This window comes from Babylonia areolata, chromosome 26 (assembly GCF_041734735.1).
Source record: "Babylonia areolata isolate BAREFJ2019XMU chromosome 26, ASM4173473v1, whole genome shotgun sequence".
Lineage (NCBI taxonomy): Eukaryota > Metazoa > Mollusca > Gastropoda > Neogastropoda > Buccinidae > Babylonia > Babylonia areolata.
The window spans coordinates 13,326,923-13,347,391 of NC_134901.1; the positions used below are offsets into that span (position 1 = coordinate 13,326,923).

Genomic DNA, 20,469 nt, shown 5'->3' on the forward strand with positions numbered 1-20,469 from the left:
CTACTGCACCAAAGCAGTAGAAACAGAAAGTAACTGAGGCTGGTAGCCTCCACTCAGTATGTTACCTCCCTTCTGTCTAGGTGTGCAGCGTCCTTTTTTCTAGAAGATATCTTCCATTCCTGCAGCTTATGTGTCATGCACCTATGCTTTTCCGAACTTTGAAATAATGATGAACAATTGCATTGCCAACTCCATCTTCACTTGACCTGAGAGAAAATAAGATAAACTTATTTCTCAAAAGTCACAGGCTTCCAATCCATTTGTTTGTGTAAGTGGGATTCAACAAATATGTATCAACATTGCTGTTAGGTACCCACACTCTGTTTTCTCTCATACCCAAGGTGTGCTGGCATGATTCAACTTTCAACATGTGCAAACTTCCTTGGGCTTCTGAGGGCATACATCAATAAAATTGACATATTAACACACACATGCAGGCACACACACACATGCACATGCACTCACACACATATGCACACGCATTCACACACACACACACACTGACTCACACACATGTACCCACATACACACACAAACAATAAAACACACACACACACACAAGTTCACACAATATAACACACACACGCACATGTACACACAATAAAACACACACACACATGTACACACAAAAAACCACATACACACAAACACACACACAATAACACACACACACAATAACACAAGCACACATGGTCGCACCTTAACTTTCAGGTGCAGTTTTGATTCCGGCGCCTGGCTGTCCCCCTCGTCCTCTGCGTCCCCTGCGTCCAGTTGGTCCTCCCCCTGTCACACACAGCACACCGTCACGTCACTACCACGCTGCAGCACCAACAGTCACCTGTCCTCTGTTACCTGGCTGTCACCTGTGTATTGCTTGAAAATCACCTGTGTATTGCCTGAAAATCATCTATATATTGCCTGTAAATCATCTGTGTATTGCCTGAAAATCACCTGTGTATTGCCTGAAAATCATCTATGTATTGCCTGAAAATCATCTGTGTATTGCTTAAAAATCATCTGTGTATTGCCTGAAAATCATCTGTGTATTATCTTAAAATCATCTGTGCATTGCCTGAAAATCACCTGTGTATTATCTGACCAATCGTTATACACTGTCTGAAAATCATCAGTGTATTATCTGATCAAATGTTATGTATTGTCTAAAAACCATCTGTGTACTGTCTGAAAATCATGTGTATTATCTGACCAATCACTGAGTACTGTCTAAAAATCATCTGTGCACTGTTTGAAAATCATCTGTGTATCATATTAAAGAAATGACAAGAAAACAAGCAGACAATAATAAAATATTTCTAAACATTTTCCTTCTAGTTTCCTAAAAGAAAAAACCAAACAAACAAGAAACAATGACAATATAAGGTCACATAAGAACTTTCTTACCCAGCTTACATCAAACATTAAAAAATTTTTTTTTTAAAGACCGCCCCCCCACCCCCCCTCCAAACATGGACACACCCTGTTCTGTGAAAGTTAAAAATCTTGGTGGTCCCCATACTACCTTACAGGGTGTCCAAACAGAACCTAAACTACACACAAAGGCAGACAGAGGTTATGATACACATCTTTTTATTCTTTTTCAAGTGTTCGTTCGTGAAATCTTAACAATGTCCCAGGGACTTATGAACATGCAATACGTCCTTTTCAATTTCGAAGCCTCTGGGACAAATATTTACACAATCTTAGAAGCCTTGTCACATCCAGTCAAAATGACATGTTCCCATTCACACATACACACCACAAGTCATGCAGTCACAATGACATGTTCCCACTCAAACCACAAGTCATGCAGTCACAATGACATGTTCCCACTCAAACCACAAGTCATGCAGTCACAATGACATGTTCCCACTCAAACCACAAGTCATGCAGTCACAATGACATGTTCCCACTCAAACCACAAGTCATGCAGTCACAATGACATGTTCCCACTCAAACACTCAAACCACAAGTCATGCAGTCACAATGACATGTTCCCACTCAAACCACAAGTCATGCAGTCAAAATGACATGTTCCCACTCAAACCACAAGTCATGCAGTCAAAATGACATGTTCCCACTCAAACCACAAGTCATGCAGTCAAAATGACATGTTCCCACTCAAACCACAAGTCATGCAGTCACAATGACATGTTCCCACTCAATCACATAAATCACACCACAAGTCATGCAGTCACAATGACATGTTCCCACTCAATCACATAAATCACAATCAAATGTTCCCACGCACACAGACAAACCACAAGTCACAATGACATGTTCCCACGCACACAGACAAACCACAAGTCACACAGTCACAATGGCATGTTCCCACGCACACAGACAAACTACAAGTCACACAGTCACAATCATGTGTTCCCACACACACAGACAAACCACAAGTCACACAGTCATAATAATGTGTTCCCACGCAAACAGACAAACCACAAGTCACAGTCATAATAATATGTTCCCATGCATAGACAAACCACAAGTCATGCAGTCACAATGACATGTTCCCACGCACACAGACAAACAAACCATAAGTCACAATCCACAGACAAACCACAAGTCACAGTGTCATAATAATGTGTTCCCACGCATACAGACAAACCACAAGTCACGCAGTCACAATGACATGTTCCCACACATACAGACAAACCACAAGTCACGCAGTCACAATGACATGTTCCCACACACACAGCCATACCACAAGTCACGCAGTCATAATAATGTGTTCCCCCACACATAGTCAAACCACAAGTCACACAGTCATAATAATGTGTTCCCACACACACAGACAAACCACAAGTCACACAGTCACAATCATGTGTTCCCACGCACACAGACAAACCACAAGTCACACAGTCATAATAATGTGTTCCCCCACACACAGACAAACCACAAGTCACACAGTCATGATAATGTGTTCCCACACACACAGACAAACCACAAGTCACACAGTCATAATAATGTGTTCCCACACACACAGACAAACCACAAGTCACACAGTCATAATAATGTGTTCCCACACACAGACAAACCAAAAGTCATGCAGTCACAAAGACATGTTCCCACGCACACAGATAAACCACAAGTCACACAGTCATAATAATGTGTTCCCACGCACACAGACAAATCACAAGTCACATAGTCATAATAATGTGTTCCCACACACACAGACAAACCACAAGTCATGCAGTCACAATCATGTGTTCCCACACACACAGACAAACCACAAGTCACACAGTCATAATAATCTGTTCCCACACACACAGACAAACCACAAGTCACACAGTCACAATCATGTGTTCCCACACACACAGACAAACCACAAGTCACACAGTCATAATAATGTGTTCCCACACACAGACAAACCAAAAGTCATGCAGTCACAAAAACATGTTCCCACGCACACAGACAAACCACAAGTCACACAGTCATAATAATGTGTTCCCACACACACAGACAAACCACAAGTCACACAGTCATAATAATGTGTTCCCACACACACAGACAAACCACAAGTCACACAGTCATAATAATGTGTTCCCACACACACAGACAAACCACAAGTCACACAGTCATAATAATGTGTTCCCACACACACAGACAAACCACAAGTCACACAGTCACAATCATGTGTTCCCACACACACAGACAAACCACAAGTCACACAGTCATAATAATGTGTTCCCACACACACAGACAAACCACAAGTCACACAGTCACAATCATGTGTTCCCACACACACAGACAAACCACAAGTCACACAGTCACAATCATGTGTTCCCACACACACAGACAAACCACAAGTCACACAGTCATAATAATGTGTTCCCACACACAGACAAACCAAAAGTCATGCAGTCACAAAGACATGTTCCCACGCACACAGACAAACCACAAGTCACAAAGTCACAATCCACAGACAAACCACAAGTCACCTTGGCCGAGTAATCCAGATGCACCAGGTCATATTTGCCAGGCACCTTGTGGAACATGTGTCTGTTGTTCCACGCATTCTTGGTCTTGTCAAAGAACCTGCCACACACAGGTACCATTCACCCCTGTCAGACCACACAGGTGCCATCCACCCCTGTCAGACCACACAGGTGCCATCCACCCCTGTCAGACCACACAGGTAGCTAATCCTCTGCCTCCCCCACATCCCCAGTGTCTAGTATTGCCTGCACGGTTCCCCAAAATGATGATGATGCTGCTGCTGATGATATAGATACTTATACAGCACCTAGCCTTGGTCAGAGACCAAGCTCTAAGCACTTTACAAACACCAAGTCACTTGATTCAAACTGATACATACTGTTGTACCCTGCGCACCCCAAAAGGGACAAAAGGATGTAATTTCTTAGAATCTTAAATCATGAACCTTTGAGAAATCCTTGAAAGCCTGATGCATTAAAGCATGCACACACAGACATACACACACACAAACAGACAGGCGAAGATATCAGGATGAAAGAGACAAATGGTAGGAGATCATCTGCATTTTCTCTTGTTTCCCATCTTCATAAAATTTTTCTCTATTTTACAACATGCCTCCTAACTGGCTGACTTTGGGTTTTCGTATCCCACACATAAACATTCTGCTACTGTAATCACCGTTTCACCTTTTTTTTTCTGTGTGATATAACTGTTATGACTGTGTCCTATGTGATTTGTCTGTTCTGACAATGACTGTGTCTTTCAGTGCCAGAACTTTTCAGCGACACACTCACAGATTCTAGCTGAGATCATTCTCTTTCTTCTTCTTCTGCGTTCACTCGTACGCACATGAGTGGGCTTTTACGTGTATGACCGTTTTTACCCCGCCAAGTATGCAGCCATACTCCGTTTTCGGGGGTGTGCATGCTGGGTATGTTCTTGTTTCCATAACCCACCGAACGCTGACATGGATTACAGGATCTTTAACGTGCGTATTTGATCTTCTGCTTGCATATACACACGAAGGGGGTTCAGGCACTAGCAGGTCTGCACATATGGACCTGGGAGATCGTAAAAATCTCCACCCTTTACCCACCAGGCGCCGTCACCGTGATTCGAACCCGGCATTTAAAGTGTCGCAGTTGCATTAACAAACATGCAATTACGAAACAAGAAACAAGGTGAAAAATCTCCATGGTCAGGGTGTCACTCACTTCTTGTCAAACACGTTTTTGGCCTTGTCCAAATCACCCCCTGTGTTGACCAGGTTTGTCTGCCCCTTGTAGCCCACACGCCCCCACCGCTGCCACACGTAATACACCTTCTTGCTGGTCTCTTCCAGCAGCTGAATGATGTAGTACTTGTTGTTGTTGTTCCCCACGTTGGTCTGCAAGCAAGGACACAGGAGATTATCATTTTAGTAGCTCCAAAAGCAAAGTATTAGGACAGAGTACCATTTAGTAGCCCATAAAGCAAAGTTATATAAAAAAAATAAATAAATAAATAAAGTAAACAAAAACCTGCAATATTTGCTGTTCATTGCCAGGGAAATAAGTCCTGCAGCAGTTCCTCTCCTGGGGAATTTTCTGTGAAAATGGCTATTAATAAATAAGAAAAATAATCTACAGGTTGCATTTTTGGTCACAGGTATGCCAACAAGTATTTTTCTGAAAGGAAAGTAACTAGGCTTTCTATTGAAAGCACAACTGAAATTGTAAAATATATGAATTATTTAAAGTATGCAATATCATGTTTCTTGATTACACAAAATACAGCTAAATCAATGTGAATGTTTTAATATAAAAAAAAATTTAAAAAAATCAAAAGCACAAGGCAAACAAAAAAAACCCACTATATGAAGTCCATACACCATATTAGGACATGGTTATTCATAACTGAAATTGACTCTTCTGGTTTTCAGAATAATTATCATGATTTTTTCCTTAGGAAAATTTTGGAAAGCCCAGTGACAGGTTCTTGTTCTTGTTGCTTACAGTCCAGCCCACCGCACAGGGCCGTATCAGGACTATCAAACCATACAAATGCTCAAGCATGTCAACACAAAACTGTCACATCTAAGACAAACCCACAGAACGCAGTTCATGACACAGTATCCCAACCATTTAGCTCCTTAGGGCAAATAAGACTAGGCCATGCTGAGGACGCCAGCCACTACGCTTAATTTATCATCTCCAGATTACAAAAAAAAAATCATAAAAAAGGAAAAACAATACTTCGAAGCCAACCAAAAAATACATAAAAAGGCCATAGAGGAAAATAACATTGCAGAATTGGCAGCTACTGCCCATCCCAGTGTTTACAATCTCATTACCTTATCACCAGAGCAACAGCACTGATAGTACATCACAGACAGCGGAAAAGAGAAAAAAGTGTCACGGCTTGTTTGAAAAAAGAAAGGGGAATGGACAAGGAAGGCAGAAAAAGGAGACAACAGTGAAGGCAGAAAAAAGGCAGAAACAAAAAGAGTGATAGAAAAGAGGAAATTTCTAGCACAGAATTTCCAGAAGGTGGGGATGCTATTCATAATATATTTCTGTTAATAATTACGATGTAATAATTAATTGCAATGTTTTTAAAAGTGAATATGTGAAATGCTTTTATTTCAGAACATATGTTTATTACTCTTGTTTAATCAAGTAATCCGTGTGTGTGGGGTGGGTGCGGGTGTGTGCTGATTATCTGGTCGCAGTTTTCCGTAACGTATCTTTATTTTATCTTATCTGTCTATTATAATCAACGTGCAGTATAGTAGGCTATGTTTATAATTATATTTAAATAATGTTTCTTAATTCTTTCTGGTTTTACATTAAGAATACTAGTTATTACCTGCAGTGTGTGGATGTATGTATGAAACGGTGTATAAGATATTTTTTACATTTGTATCTTCGTAATATTCGTAAAAGCTGTTGTTGACTTTTACAGTTATGGTCCCCATGTTGTTTACTTGTCTATGTTGTGATAATGCACCTGACCAAATTTCTCCTGTTGGAGATAATAAAGTTATTCTTATCTTATCTTATCATACTAAAATACCCCTGGCACGTGGGACAGTGACAGGTTAACGCGTCATGCAAGGAACATGGCCATTTAAAGGAGACACAGAGAGAGAGAGTGAGAGGGTGTGTGCGTGTGTGTGTATGTATACCATGCTTCTCTTTCAGGCAATATGATTTTGTGTGAAACCATCATGTATGTGTAATATATGTTGCATGGTCTTGTAAGTGTTTGAACATGCCATTGGGAAGCAGACAGATTAAAAATATGAGAAAAAAAGAATATGAAAAAAAAAGAAAGAAAAGACAACAGAAAGGAGAAAAATGATGATGGAAGGAACAAAAACAAAACAAAAACAAAACAAAAAAGATAAAAAGAAGAAAAAAATTAATAGAAAGAACCTTCCAGGGATGCTGAAACTATCCTGCTCATTTGCAGAACTTTTACACATCCACTGATTTCTCAAAAAAAAGAAAAAAGAAAAAAGAACATGGCCATGACTACAGAATTATGGGCTAATCCTACCTGAGATAGCTGTATGGTGGTTAACAGGTTAAAACCTTCAAACCAGCGCTAAAAAAACGCACGATCCATGGAATATGACACTGAACCAGCCAGGAAACAAGAGGAATTTTATTTTGTTGAAATTGTGCGACCTGTTTGAAGACATAATTGGACAAAAAACAGAAACGCCAAAGATTCGATAGACAGATAGAAAATGCGAAAAACTTAGTCGTATGAAGTGCACAGGAACAGGTGTCGAGATGGCTGCCGGAAAAAGAGGGCGCTAGCTAGGGGGACAAAGGGGACGTTACCTACTTCCGGGAGGTTATAAGCTGTAGTACTTTCATTTTCTCCGCATTGGCGGATAGTAGTTTGCACAGGACAGGAATGTCAGACCCCTGCCGGAGTCTGCACCAGTTGGGTCACGGTTAAGTATGTGTAATTAAATATTATTTTGATGAAAGCTGGTGCTTTACCTCCACCATTATCATTACTATCATTATTGCTAACAGCCCAGTATACCACACTGGAACAACACTATCAACGCAGACCAGATAAAAAAAAAAAAACCACTATAGAAACCATGGGGTCAATTATATGAAAAGCATGGTGGTGATCCCACTGAAATGTCACGAAAATCAAAGGTTAAAGGTCCCACAGCCTTCAGTGGCCATCAGAGCAGTGAATTCATATCCATGGTGTCTAGGGCTCAGCATAAGAAGGCCCTATCCTCTCTTTCCACCGTTTTAATCTTCCCCACCCAAAGTCAGGTAGAAAAAAATCAGAGAAAATCGCCTTTCTCAAGGACACAAGCATACTGCCAAAACAGGGCCTCAACCTCCACCAGTGATCACTGGATCAAAAACCCACCGCCTGAGCAATTCTTCCACAGCGCCTCTTGCACAAACAATACCGTAGCAAAAAAAGAAAAGAAAAAAAAACCCCAAAAAACCAACAGAATAAATTAAATCAGTAGCAAAGCAAACTGACGGAACTGACAGTCAGACCTGGTTGAGCATACAGTCCCAAATGGTGGAGTTGGCCTCATGCACTCGGCATTTCTCCACCAGGGGGCACTCCGCGTCCACAGGGGCGCTGCCTTTGCTCACCACCACCTGTCGAACTGCAACATGATCCATCCGACCCATACACAGGGTTCCCCCATTGATGACATTCCATCAGACACATGCACAGGACTTCTCACAGATATGACACATTCCATCAGACACATGCACAGGACTTCTCACAGATATGACACATTCCATCAGACACATACACAGGATTTCCCACAGATATGACATATTCCATCAGACACATACACAGGATTTCCCACATATATGACACATTCCATCAGACACATACACAGGACTTCCCACAGACATGACACATTCCATCAGACACATACGCAGGATTTCCCACAGATATGACATATTCCATCAGACACATACACAGGATTTCCCACAGATATGACACATTCCATCAGACACATACACAGGACTTCCCACAGATATGACACATTCCATCAGACACATACACAGGATTTCATTCCATCAGACACATACACAGGATTTCCCACAGATATGACACATTCCATCAGACACATACACTGGGTTCCCCCACACATGACACATTCCACCAGACACATACACAGAATTTCCCCAGACAGAATACATTCCACCTGACACACACAGGATTCCCACAAATATGACGCATTCCATCAGACACACACACAGGATTCCCACAGATATGACACATTCCATCAGACTCATACAGGATTCCCACAGACATGATGCATTCCATCAGAAACACACAGGATTCCCACAGATATGACAAATTCCATCAGACATATACACAGGATTCCCAGACAGGATGCATTCCACCAGACACACACACAGGATTCCCCAGACATAACACAGTCCACCAGACACACACACAGGATTCCCCCGTACTTGACACATTCCATCAGTCACATACACAGGATTCCCCAGACATAACACATTATATCAGACACATACACAGGATCCCCAAGACATAACACATTATATCAGACACATACACAGGATTCCCCAGACATAACACATTATATCAGACACATACACAGCATTCCCCAGACATAACACATTCCATCAGACACACACACAGGATTCCCACAAATATAACACATTCCACCAGACACACATACAAGATTCCCCTGTGCTTGACACATTCCATCAGACACACACACAGGATTCCCACAGACATGATGCATTCCATCAGACACACACAGGATTCCCACAGACAGGACGCATTTCACCAGACACACACACAGGATCCCCCAGACATACCACATTATATCAGACACATACACAGGATTCCCCCGTACTTGACACATTCCATCAGTCACATACACAGGATTCCCCAGACATAACACATTATATCAGACACATACACAGGATCCCCAAGACATAACACATTATATCAGACACATACACAGGATTCCCCAGACATAACACATTATATCAGACACATACACAGCATTCCCCAGACATAACACATTCCATCAGACACACACACAGGATTCCCACAAATATAACACATTCCACCAGACACACATACAAGATTCCCCTGTGCTTGACACATTCCATCAGACACACACACAGGATTCCCACAGACATGATGCATTCCATCAGACACACACAGGATTCCCACAGACAGGACGCATTTCACCAGACACACACACAGGATCCCCCAGACATACCACATTATATCAGACACATACACAGGATTCCCCCGTAATTGACACATTCCATCAGACACATACACAGGATTCCCCAGACATAACACATTATATCAGACACATACACAGGATTCCCCAGACATAACACATTCCATCAGACACATACACAGGATCCCCAAGACATAACACATTATATCAGACACATACACAGGATTCCCCAGACATAACACATTATATCAGACACATACACAGCATTCCCCAGACATAACACATTCCATTAGACACATACACAGGAGTCCCACAGATATGACACATTCCATCATAATTCATATACACAGGATTCCCACAGGGATGACACATTCCGTCAGACACATGTACAAGATTCCCACATATATGACACATTCCACCAGAAATATACACAAGATTCCCACAGAAATGACGTTTTCAACATATTTCGTCAGACACAAAAACAATATTCCCACACAAACAATATTCCCACACATATTACGAAACAAAATTCCAGACTTTCCAGACTTTTTCCAGGCCAGAATGAAAATTTGCCACACCAAACACAAAGCCAAACTGAATGAAAAAAATCATCTGCTACACTGTTGATGAAAGAAATAGCTAGATATCCAAATATTGATGTTCATTTTTCACAACAGTTTGTCTTTTCTGTTATTTGTTGTTGTTTTTCTAATGCATAAACCTATTTGTTGAATAGTACTGGTCAAGGATTCAATTAAAATCTCCAGACCCTGAACAGCAAAATATATTTTTCCAGGTCTTTACCAGCCCTGGAAATCATTCTATCATTTTTAAGACTTTTCCAGATTTCCATGACTCTGAATCCTGCATACAGACATGTGCATTCATGAAAAGCACACACAAACACAAACAGTTGCAAAAATGCTTTCACACACAGATGCATCATATAAACCCCCCACACAAGTGGACTTGTATATAGCTGTTATTTGTTTTAACCTTTTTTTTTTTCAAAATTCAGAAAAAAAAGGATTGATTCTTTCACAATATCCACACTGATACAAATAGTCTACTACATAAAATGTTTTTTGAACATGTTTTTAACATGACATGCTGTCCTGTCGAATTTAATAGATTTGCATTGTGATATTTTCAGATAAACTACTGTTTAAACCAACATAACTCGGCATGCTAAGGTTTTTGATTTTGGAATGAAGAGGCAATTTCTTTCTCTCTCTCCCTCTAACATATGCGCAATGTGTTTGTCTCATGCACACACACGCACGCACATGCATACACACACACACACGCATGCTCGTAAACGCACACACACGTACTCATGCACACACCAGAACGGAGAACGCACCAACAGACTTGGAATCCCCTGCCCCATTCTCCTCCCCCTTTTTGCCACGGCCAGACTTAGCGGCTGATTTTCCAGATGATCCTTTCCCCCGTCCCTTCTTTGGAGCCGGCTCCTCCTCCTCCTCCTCTTCTTCCTCTTTCACATTCACTGCAGAAGAGGAGGCCACTGGCTCATCCTCCTCACCTTCTGCTGCTTCTGCATCTGCACAGTTAAAGGAATCTTTGTATGTGTTGATCATGGACTTTCAAGACGCTTCAAGAAGTAACCAGACATAGAAATGTAGTAACAGAGGCAAGCCTAGAAATCTATGTGTATGGAATCAACAACCAGTAAACACCCACACTCAAAATTCTACTGGTCTACATTTCTAACTTGACACATCCACGTACGTACACGCGCATGTGCAATGACATACAAACATGGATATCATCAGTCTTCACTTTTCACTGCCATGCTCTTTTTTTCTGCAGACAAAACCAAATGAACAACAATATAACAAAGTGGAATATATAACAGAATTAAATACAACTGAAAATGTGTCACTGTACATTCTATCTATATGTGCAAACACACACTCAGGGGGGCATACATGCATTTAGTCACAAAAACAGTAAAATGCATTGCAAAATATGCACATTCTTAAATACAGTAAATGACAACAAAATAACCCACAATTACAGCACTCTACAGGACTTCAACAAATATATCAGTACACACACACACCCTACATCCACATGGATATCATCAGTCTTCACTTTTCACTGCCATGCTCTTTTTTTCTGCAGACAAAACCAAATGAACAACAATATAACAAAGTGGAATATATAACAGAATTAAATACAACTGAAAATGTGTCACTGTACATTCTATCTATATGTGCAAACACACACTCAGGGGGGCATACATGCATTTAGTCACAAAAACAGTAAAATGCATTGCAAAATATTCACATTCTCAAATACAGTAAATGACAACAAAATCACCTGCAATTACAGCACTCTACAGGACTTCAACAAATATATCAGTACACACACACACCCTACATCCATCCCCCTCTCATCCTCACCTGATTTGCTGCGCTCCACATCTCTCTTCACATGTGTGACAGAGTTTTCTTGTTTCAGGGTTGCCATGTCAACAGTGTAAGAGCGATGACAGGCCTCAAAGGTAACTTCATCCAGTTTCTTTTCTTGAGCATCCTCAAGGTCAAGGCTGACGGCTGCAGGGTAAGGGTTCCACTTGCCTTTCTCGTCCTGCCACTGCCAGGCATAGAAATCTGAAAACATGTGCTGGTCAGTATTATTGCAGTTACCAGTCTACCAGTATATAGTAGTTTTGCTGTGCCATAGACACTGTCATGAAATATATCACAATGGACAAACCACCATTCCTAGGATCAAAACAAATGCTTATTAATATAAATCCTCAAAACAAAGAAAACTACGTCTTCTTCATTCAAGGGCTGCAACTCCCACGTTCACGTATATTCACGGGTGGGCTTTTACGTATATGGCCGTTTTTACCACCATCATGTAGGGAGCCATAGTCCGTTTTCAGGGGGAATGAAGAAAGCAAAAGAGAAGCTCTCCTATATTATCACTCCCTCCCTTCCATGGAAAAATGCTGCATTAAATATAAATCAAAATAAAAGAGTGCAAGAAGTTTCTTTTTCTAAACTAAAGCTAAATGGACTCCAAAACCGAAGGGAAAAAAACAACTAAAGTCGATTAATAAAATCTAAAGAATACATTAACATAAAAGTCAATAAACAAACAAGAAAGAATACAAACATGAATAGGTAAACAAATAAATGTTACACAGAACACAAAAGAATCAGAACACACACATACATATACAGCACAGAAACTCCAATAGGCGTGGAAACAATTCATAAAGCTCCACTAACTTGGAGTGGCAGACAGCATAGTTACCTCTTCAGATTAGAGGTGGAATTTATGAAATCACAATGGTTTATAAAAATAAATTCACTAACATCAAACATAACATAAATAATGGCATATAAGAAAACACTAACACACAAAACATCAAGAAAACAACAACAACAAAAAACAATCTGTATGTATGTTTGCACATTTCTGTGTGCAAACGCTTGTTTGTGTATAGTGTGTTGTGCATGATGCGTGTATTTTTGTGCAGGTACAACCTTAACCTACATTGTAAACACCATGAACTCCGAATCTGAGAGATGTGAGCATCAATCTGCATTTTATTCTTCTTCAGTATTCCCAGGCCATGTCCAGACGGTCAGTCCAATCTGCATCACTATCTCAAATCATCCTCACCACCATCTTTAGGGTCCTTGATGGCCATCCTGATCCGACGTTCGAATCCAGTCTTCTTGTTCTTCTGAACCCCTTCCTCAAGCTGCAGCACCATGGTCACTTTAGGGGCCACGTCAATGTTGATCTGCAAACAGAACCACAGTCTGTCTATATATGGTTACAATGACAGGGCTTCCCATCTCCTGAATTTAGAGTTCTTTGTCTCTCAGACAGATACAGACATAGGCATAGACAGACACGCACACACAGACATACACATCCATATACACTGGTAACTTTGGGGGCTATGCCAATGTTGATCTGTAAGCAGAAACACATTCTATAATTATGGTTACAATGAAAGGGCTACCCCCATACCACCTAAAGTTAAAGTTCTTTGTCTCTCAGACAGACAGATAGACAGACACACTTCCACACACACACACTTCCACACACATGCATAACTGGTCACTTGGAAGACAACATCAATGTTGATCAGCAAGCAGAACCACACTCTGTCAATAATGTCATAATGACATGGCTCCGCCCATATCAAGAGTTATTTGTCTCTCAGACAGAAGACAGATGAACACCCACACAACACCCCCCACCTCCCCCTCCCCTATCCAGTCGGAGACCAGCTCAAACATACACACTCAGACAGACATATAACATCTTACATGTATGACCGTTTTGTTTATTTAACCCCCTTGACTCCCTCTCCATGTAGGCAGCCATACTCTGACAGATCAGTTAGAAAAAGTCATAAATGTCACTGTCTCAAAGTCAGAGGGACTGCCATTGTACCATGTACAGCATGAAACTGAAGAAGCGCTAACATGGACCCTGGACTGAAAATCATCATTTCCCACATGACAGGGTGCAAAGGACCACAGACAACAGAAAGAACAGAAACTCACTGAAGTCCAGACAAAAGGTCTGAAAATGAAAATGAACTGATGGGCGCAATAGCCCAGTGGTTAAAGCGTTGGACTGTCAATCTGAGGGTCCCGGGTTCGAATCACGGTGACGGCGCCTGGTGGGTAAAAGGGTGGAGATTTTTACGATCTCCCAGGTCAACATATGTGCAGACCTGCTAGTGCCTGAACCCCCTTCGTGTGTATACGCAAGCAGAAGATCAAATACGCACGTTAAAGATCCTGTAATCCATGTCAGCGTTCGGTGGGTTATGGAAACAAGAACATATCCAGCATGCACACCCCCGAAAACGGAGTATGGCTGCCTACATGGTGGGGTAAAAACGGTCATACACGTAAAAGCCCACTCGTGTGCATACGAGTGAACGCAGAAGAAGAAGAAAATGAACTTTCCCGAAGTCAAGAAGAGTAGCCAGAAATGGGAGGAGGATTACATGACGACATTTCATTTTCTCCTAACAGCAGAGGCTCTGCAAGACACAACCGGAAAATATCATTTCCAATACTGTAGCTAAGTCTACCATAGTACATGTCCAAACTACAAACCACAGAGACTGAGAAAGCATAGAGGACAGAGAGAATTATCTTGAAGGCCAGAAAGGGCTGGCACTGACAACAAACCCCAAGAGTTAAAAGAATACTCAGAACATGAGATGGATAGTATTACTATAGATGATTCAGTGGAAAAATTGAGTAGGAGTAGGCCTGAACACACACACACACAAAAGAAAAAAGTGAAGACTATGAAGAGAGAAACTCAGAAAAAAGTGGGCCAAGGTTGTACATGTACAAGCAGACCAGTTGAACTTGCTACATTTTTTGTGCAAAATTGTTACAATGGCAATAATGAGTTGGCTTTTTTTTTTTTTTTTACCTGAATCTAAAGTTCTTTCACAAGCATACACACAAGAACACTGCAACAGACACAAACACGCAGAGAAACAAGTTTACACACACACACAATACACACACACACACACACACACACACAAAACAAAACATAAACTACCAAATAAAGTTCACCACAAACTACCAAATAATGTAAGTACAGTAACTTTCACAACACAACATGAAGCAATGCAGCATAGCCCTTCCCACCAGCTTGCACACTTCTGGGCAAAACATACAACCCAGAGACATTAAATAATAACAATAATAATGTATACAATATCAAATATCGAACACAATATGAATTCCAATTTTAGTCAACATCAATTTTATTACTTTAGTCATTGTGTTGCAAATTTTCATGAATGTTCATGTTCTAAAAGTGGTTATGCTTTATGTGTTTTGTTATATGCGCTGCAGTCAAAAGACACATTTCTGTGTGTTTACAGCCAAATAAGATGTATCTTATTTAATACCTAAAGTAAAACAGAAGTAGACAACACAAACACACACACACAAAAGCTCACCTGAGTCACCATGCTGATTTCCACACAAACAGTTCAAGACCATTTACTATTATTTCTTTCCTTCAGAATTTAAGGTGCAGTGACAGTGTATGACAGCTAAACTGGCACTTAAAGTAGCAGTTAAAAAGAATGTTCAAGGTGGAAACATAGAAAGTGAAACAAATCATTAGAGCTTATGTTAAACTAAACATCTCAATGACATCACATGAAACTAATTGTGTTCAGAATTGCACATGCTTTTTACAGGAAACTCTTTCCACTCATCTAACATACTATGTTTATGCTTTGTCTGTTCTTCGTATTGGCCAGGTGGCCTTCAAAAACTGAATAAACTTATTGTACTGTGGTGTATTATACAAATGCTTGCCTGATTTTTCTTTTTCTCCAGAGCACTTGTCAGAGCATCGCTGTGGACTTTGGCGTAGCGTGTCCACTTGCCTCCATCCCCCTCCCATTCCCATCGCACTGTGCGGTCACCAACTCCACCTGTGCCTGCGGTGCGGGGCTTCTTGCTTGCACTTGGAGCACCAGCACTTGCTTTTGCTGCATTCACAACATTGAATAAAAATAATGATTACCTTTTTATTTTTTTTTCAATTTTTTTTTCAATTTGAATAGGGGAAATTTAGCTGTAGTGTGCAAGTGCACTTGCTTACAAGTTGCAAAGTCTTCTTCTCATGTGGCCGTGAATGGTTTTGTAAAATCACACAAGACCACAAAAGCTTACATTAAGTTAACAAGGATCAATCATCTAATCATATAACTATATCTAAATAAAGTTTATCCAACTCAAACCAATGCTTTTTTTTTTATAGAGACAAATTCCTATACAATATTATGCCTAAATACAGATGAAAGAATAACCTGCATACATGATCACCCATTAATAATACAAATAGTATCACAACTGCATGCATGGTATGTTAATCAAGACTTGAAATCTGTTAACACATATGTATACATAATGCATTGCTTGTAAGTGAAATGCAAGTGTGAACACTTATGGGCTTGTGACATGTGTACATACGTGTGTGTGTGTGTGTGTGTGTGTGTGCGTGTGTGCGCGCGCGTGTGTGTGTGTGCTTCGCACGCTGATGTAGTAGTAGTAGTACTACTACTACTACAGATGCCAAGCCTATACCGGCAATCGAGTGGCACGTGAAGAAGAACAAGTCGTCCAGCAATATCTGTTGCAAAATGGACTCATCAACCTCACTTAATCACAAGTGTATGATCATATAAACTGTGCCATGCACTGTGCACATGTTATACGAACACACACCGCAACAGCGTTGAACGGGGATCGCCGTTACTGGTGACAGTGCCCAACACTGTGCCGAACACCATTCTGTTTGGGTTTTTGTTCGTTGATCAGTTAGATACTGATCAACATATAACTTTTCTAATGGAAAACAACTAAAACAGTACCTGCAGCTCTCCTTTTGGGTGGCATTTTGGCGTGTCGTCGACTCGTACACAGATAGATCTACCGAGAGAACGCTCAGGTCAGTAGTCGAAGCTTTTCGTCTCGCTTGAGCCACAGCTTGTTCCGATTGCCGAGCTGCAAGCACACACATGCGCGCCAGTTGCATTAAAAAGTTGAAATGTCTCTACATTTGTATTTAATCATCAAAATATCCCTTCGAACTGCATCGACTCCAACAAATATATCTGCTGGTGCACATTCCTTTACACGCAAAAATAAGTATATAACTCATAACAGAACGTTTCAAGTAAATTAAACCTGGTGGGCCTGTTTTCTGTCTCCGCCAATAGCGAAAGTTGGCAGAGCTTCGCGGAGCCGTATTTGGGCGGCTGCTTCGCGGCACAAATCTAAGAATAGTTGATTAATCATTGGCTAGGAAAGCTGAAGCCAGATGGCCGCCATTTTGTCACTATCCGGCCACCAGCCATTGGTGTCGTCGTCTGCTATCTATTTTTAGAAAAATGGCTTCGCGGAGCTTCAACTCGATTGGACTTCCGGGAAGCATATATGGAATCACATTTTTGTCAAAAACACAATCCTGCAGTTCTTTGGTTGTTTGTGTTGCTTTGATTTTTGTTTTTTGTTGCTGTTGTTTTTCTTTTTTCAAAATGGAAGACTGGGATAAAACACACACACACAGAGTTGGTCGGCTGGTTGTTTGCTTGTGCTGCTTTGTTTTTGTTTGTTGTTTTCTTTTCAAAATGGAAGACTGCATAAAAATGCACACGCACACAGAAAGAGAGAATTCTTTGTTTTTTCTTCTCATTTTGTTTGTAATTATTTCATAGAAAAAATATTAAATGAAAGTCCTACTAGTACACACAGTCTTTTACAAATTATTTCAGGGTTTCTCATCAGTACTTATTTACAGACCATGCAGAAGTAAACAAACACAGTTTCAGTTTTATACAATAAACCAGATAATTTTCTCAAACTGTTTGTGATTTCATGACTAAATATTCTTGCAGTTATTGTTTTAATTCAAATGAAACTATTGTCAAGTGTTCCTAGGCGAAACATGTGTCATGTGTTTTCTTAACCTGAGCCTGCAAAGAATATGATTCCATTTGAAGTTCTCCTAAATTACTTTCACTGCTGTCATACCTAAAAAAAAAAAAAAAAAATATATATATATATATATATATATATATAAAGGCTTCTTTCCTCACACTGGTCATGAGTGCATGCATAGCTTAGTTGGTAGATTGCTGAGCTGTATTATGAAGGCTGTGAATTTGAATATAAAACGTGGCATATCACTGCCTATCGGGATATGCTGTGATTCTGGAGACAGTTTAATGTTGAAGCTTTATCAGTCCTGGTTTAGCAGCTCAAGTTTTACTGTGAACAGCTAAGAGCTCACCAGAAAGGTTGTGCTGTAAAAATCTTGAAAAAGAATCTGGTTTGTAAAGCAAACACAGAGACCTTTCTATAAACTCTGACTGTATGGGAGCTCATAAAGTTAATGCAATGAAAATCTCAAGAGCACTGAAACCTTGTGAAGTGGAAACATCAAGAGACTCTTAAGTGAACAGAACATTTGTGCAGTAAACAGAAAAAAACACCCAAAAACTGAATTCATTTAGTAAAAATGTTTGAACAAAACAAACAAGCAAAAATAGCAGCATCTGAGACAGGGCAGGATTTTTCTTCCAATGTTCCAGGTCAGTATATGTGCAAACCTGTTAAAATCTTAATCCTATGTGTGTGTGTGTGTGTGTGTGTGTGTGCAAGAGAAAAATCTTAAACCCATGTTAGTGTTAAGTGGCTTTTCAGGACACAACTATACCTTGTGTGCATCAGTCCATAAAGACCGGATTTAGCTGCCAGAATGATGATAATTGTCATATGCAAAACAAAACAAAAACGAAAAACTCAGTACATTTGTAGTGTGCAAGTCATTATTGGAATGCAAAAGTCAGATCTGTGAAATGAAAATGAAAGGAGGAGTTTGTATTATACTCCATGTTTGGTGTTTACATATACTTACCATGTCAAACTGATGCAAACTAGGCCTATGGTTTGCTCTGTTTGGCCAAATTTCGCGCGGCTAACAGTGAAAAGACGCCCCTCTTAGTCTGGCCCGCTCTTAGCCAATCAAACGCCTCTAACAGCTATAAGCGCTGAATCATTCCGTGGCCATGAATGAAAATGCCCCATGAGAACCACGGCGGAGACGCGGGGACGGACGGGCGGGCATTCGAGTTTGACATGGTAAGTATATGTAAACACCAAACATGGAGTATAATACAAACTCCTCCTTTTGGTGTCATATACTGTACCATGTCAAACTGATGCAGAATTTAAAGCAAATGGAGGAGGGCAACGCCTACTGGTTCGTATGGGGAGCCCTTGAAACTGAGACGGCAGTGTTAGCCGCGACAAAGGAAATCCCCTTGGAACCGTCAGCCCTGGTCATACGGAAATCCCGGAGGTAGAAGTTGATGAAGGGATTCTCCGACCGCCAGAAGGCTGCCTCCAAGACATGCTGCAGTGGTACCGAGTGCTGGAAAGCAGCCGAAGTAGCTATGGCCCGCACTTCGTGTGTTCTGGGATTAAGACAGCTGAGATCCTTGTGTGCATGAGAGTAGGCTCTACGAATCACTTGGGAAACCCAGCGGGAAATGGTGCCTGCAGCGATATCTTTCTTGTAATTCTCATTGAGGGAGATGAGAAGGCGCCTCTGAGAAGAACGCCTATGGCGAGACCTATTGCAATAGTATTTGAGGCACCGAACGGGGCAGAGATGCCTATCTTCATCATCTTGTGCCAGAATATCCGACAAAGGTCTGACCCTCAGAGAGGGGGAAGGGACCTCGG

The 20,469-nt window shown here is 40.8% G+C and overlaps 1 protein-coding gene across 1 annotated transcript in view; it reads right to left on the minus strand.

Annotated features, from left to right (window-relative positions):
- LOC143300172 (poly [ADP-ribose] polymerase 2-like) overlaps nucleotides 1-17,741 on the minus strand; it is a 36,733-nt gene extending 18,992 nt beyond the window's left edge. Inside the window, exons 1-9 of the mRNA XM_076613727.1 lie at nucleotides 17,592-17,741; nucleotides 16,531-16,706; nucleotides 13,832-13,955; nucleotides 12,595-12,804; nucleotides 11,529-11,729; nucleotides 8,469-8,584; nucleotides 5,157-5,329; nucleotides 3,945-4,041; nucleotides 700-783 (exon numbers count right to left, since the gene is read on the minus strand). Of these exons, the coding sequence (XP_076469842.1) occupies nucleotides 700-783; nucleotides 3,945-4,041; nucleotides 5,157-5,329; nucleotides 8,469-8,584; nucleotides 11,529-11,729; nucleotides 12,595-12,804; nucleotides 13,832-13,955; nucleotides 16,531-16,706; nucleotides 17,592-17,616 (1,206 nt within the window). The 5' untranslated portion in view covers nucleotides 17,617-17,741. The remainder of the gene's footprint in view (nucleotides 1-699; nucleotides 784-3,944; nucleotides 4,042-5,156; nucleotides 5,330-8,468; nucleotides 8,585-11,528; nucleotides 11,730-12,594; nucleotides 12,805-13,831; nucleotides 13,956-16,530; nucleotides 16,707-17,591) is intronic.
- Nucleotides 17,742-20,469: the final 2,728 nt, after the last annotated feature.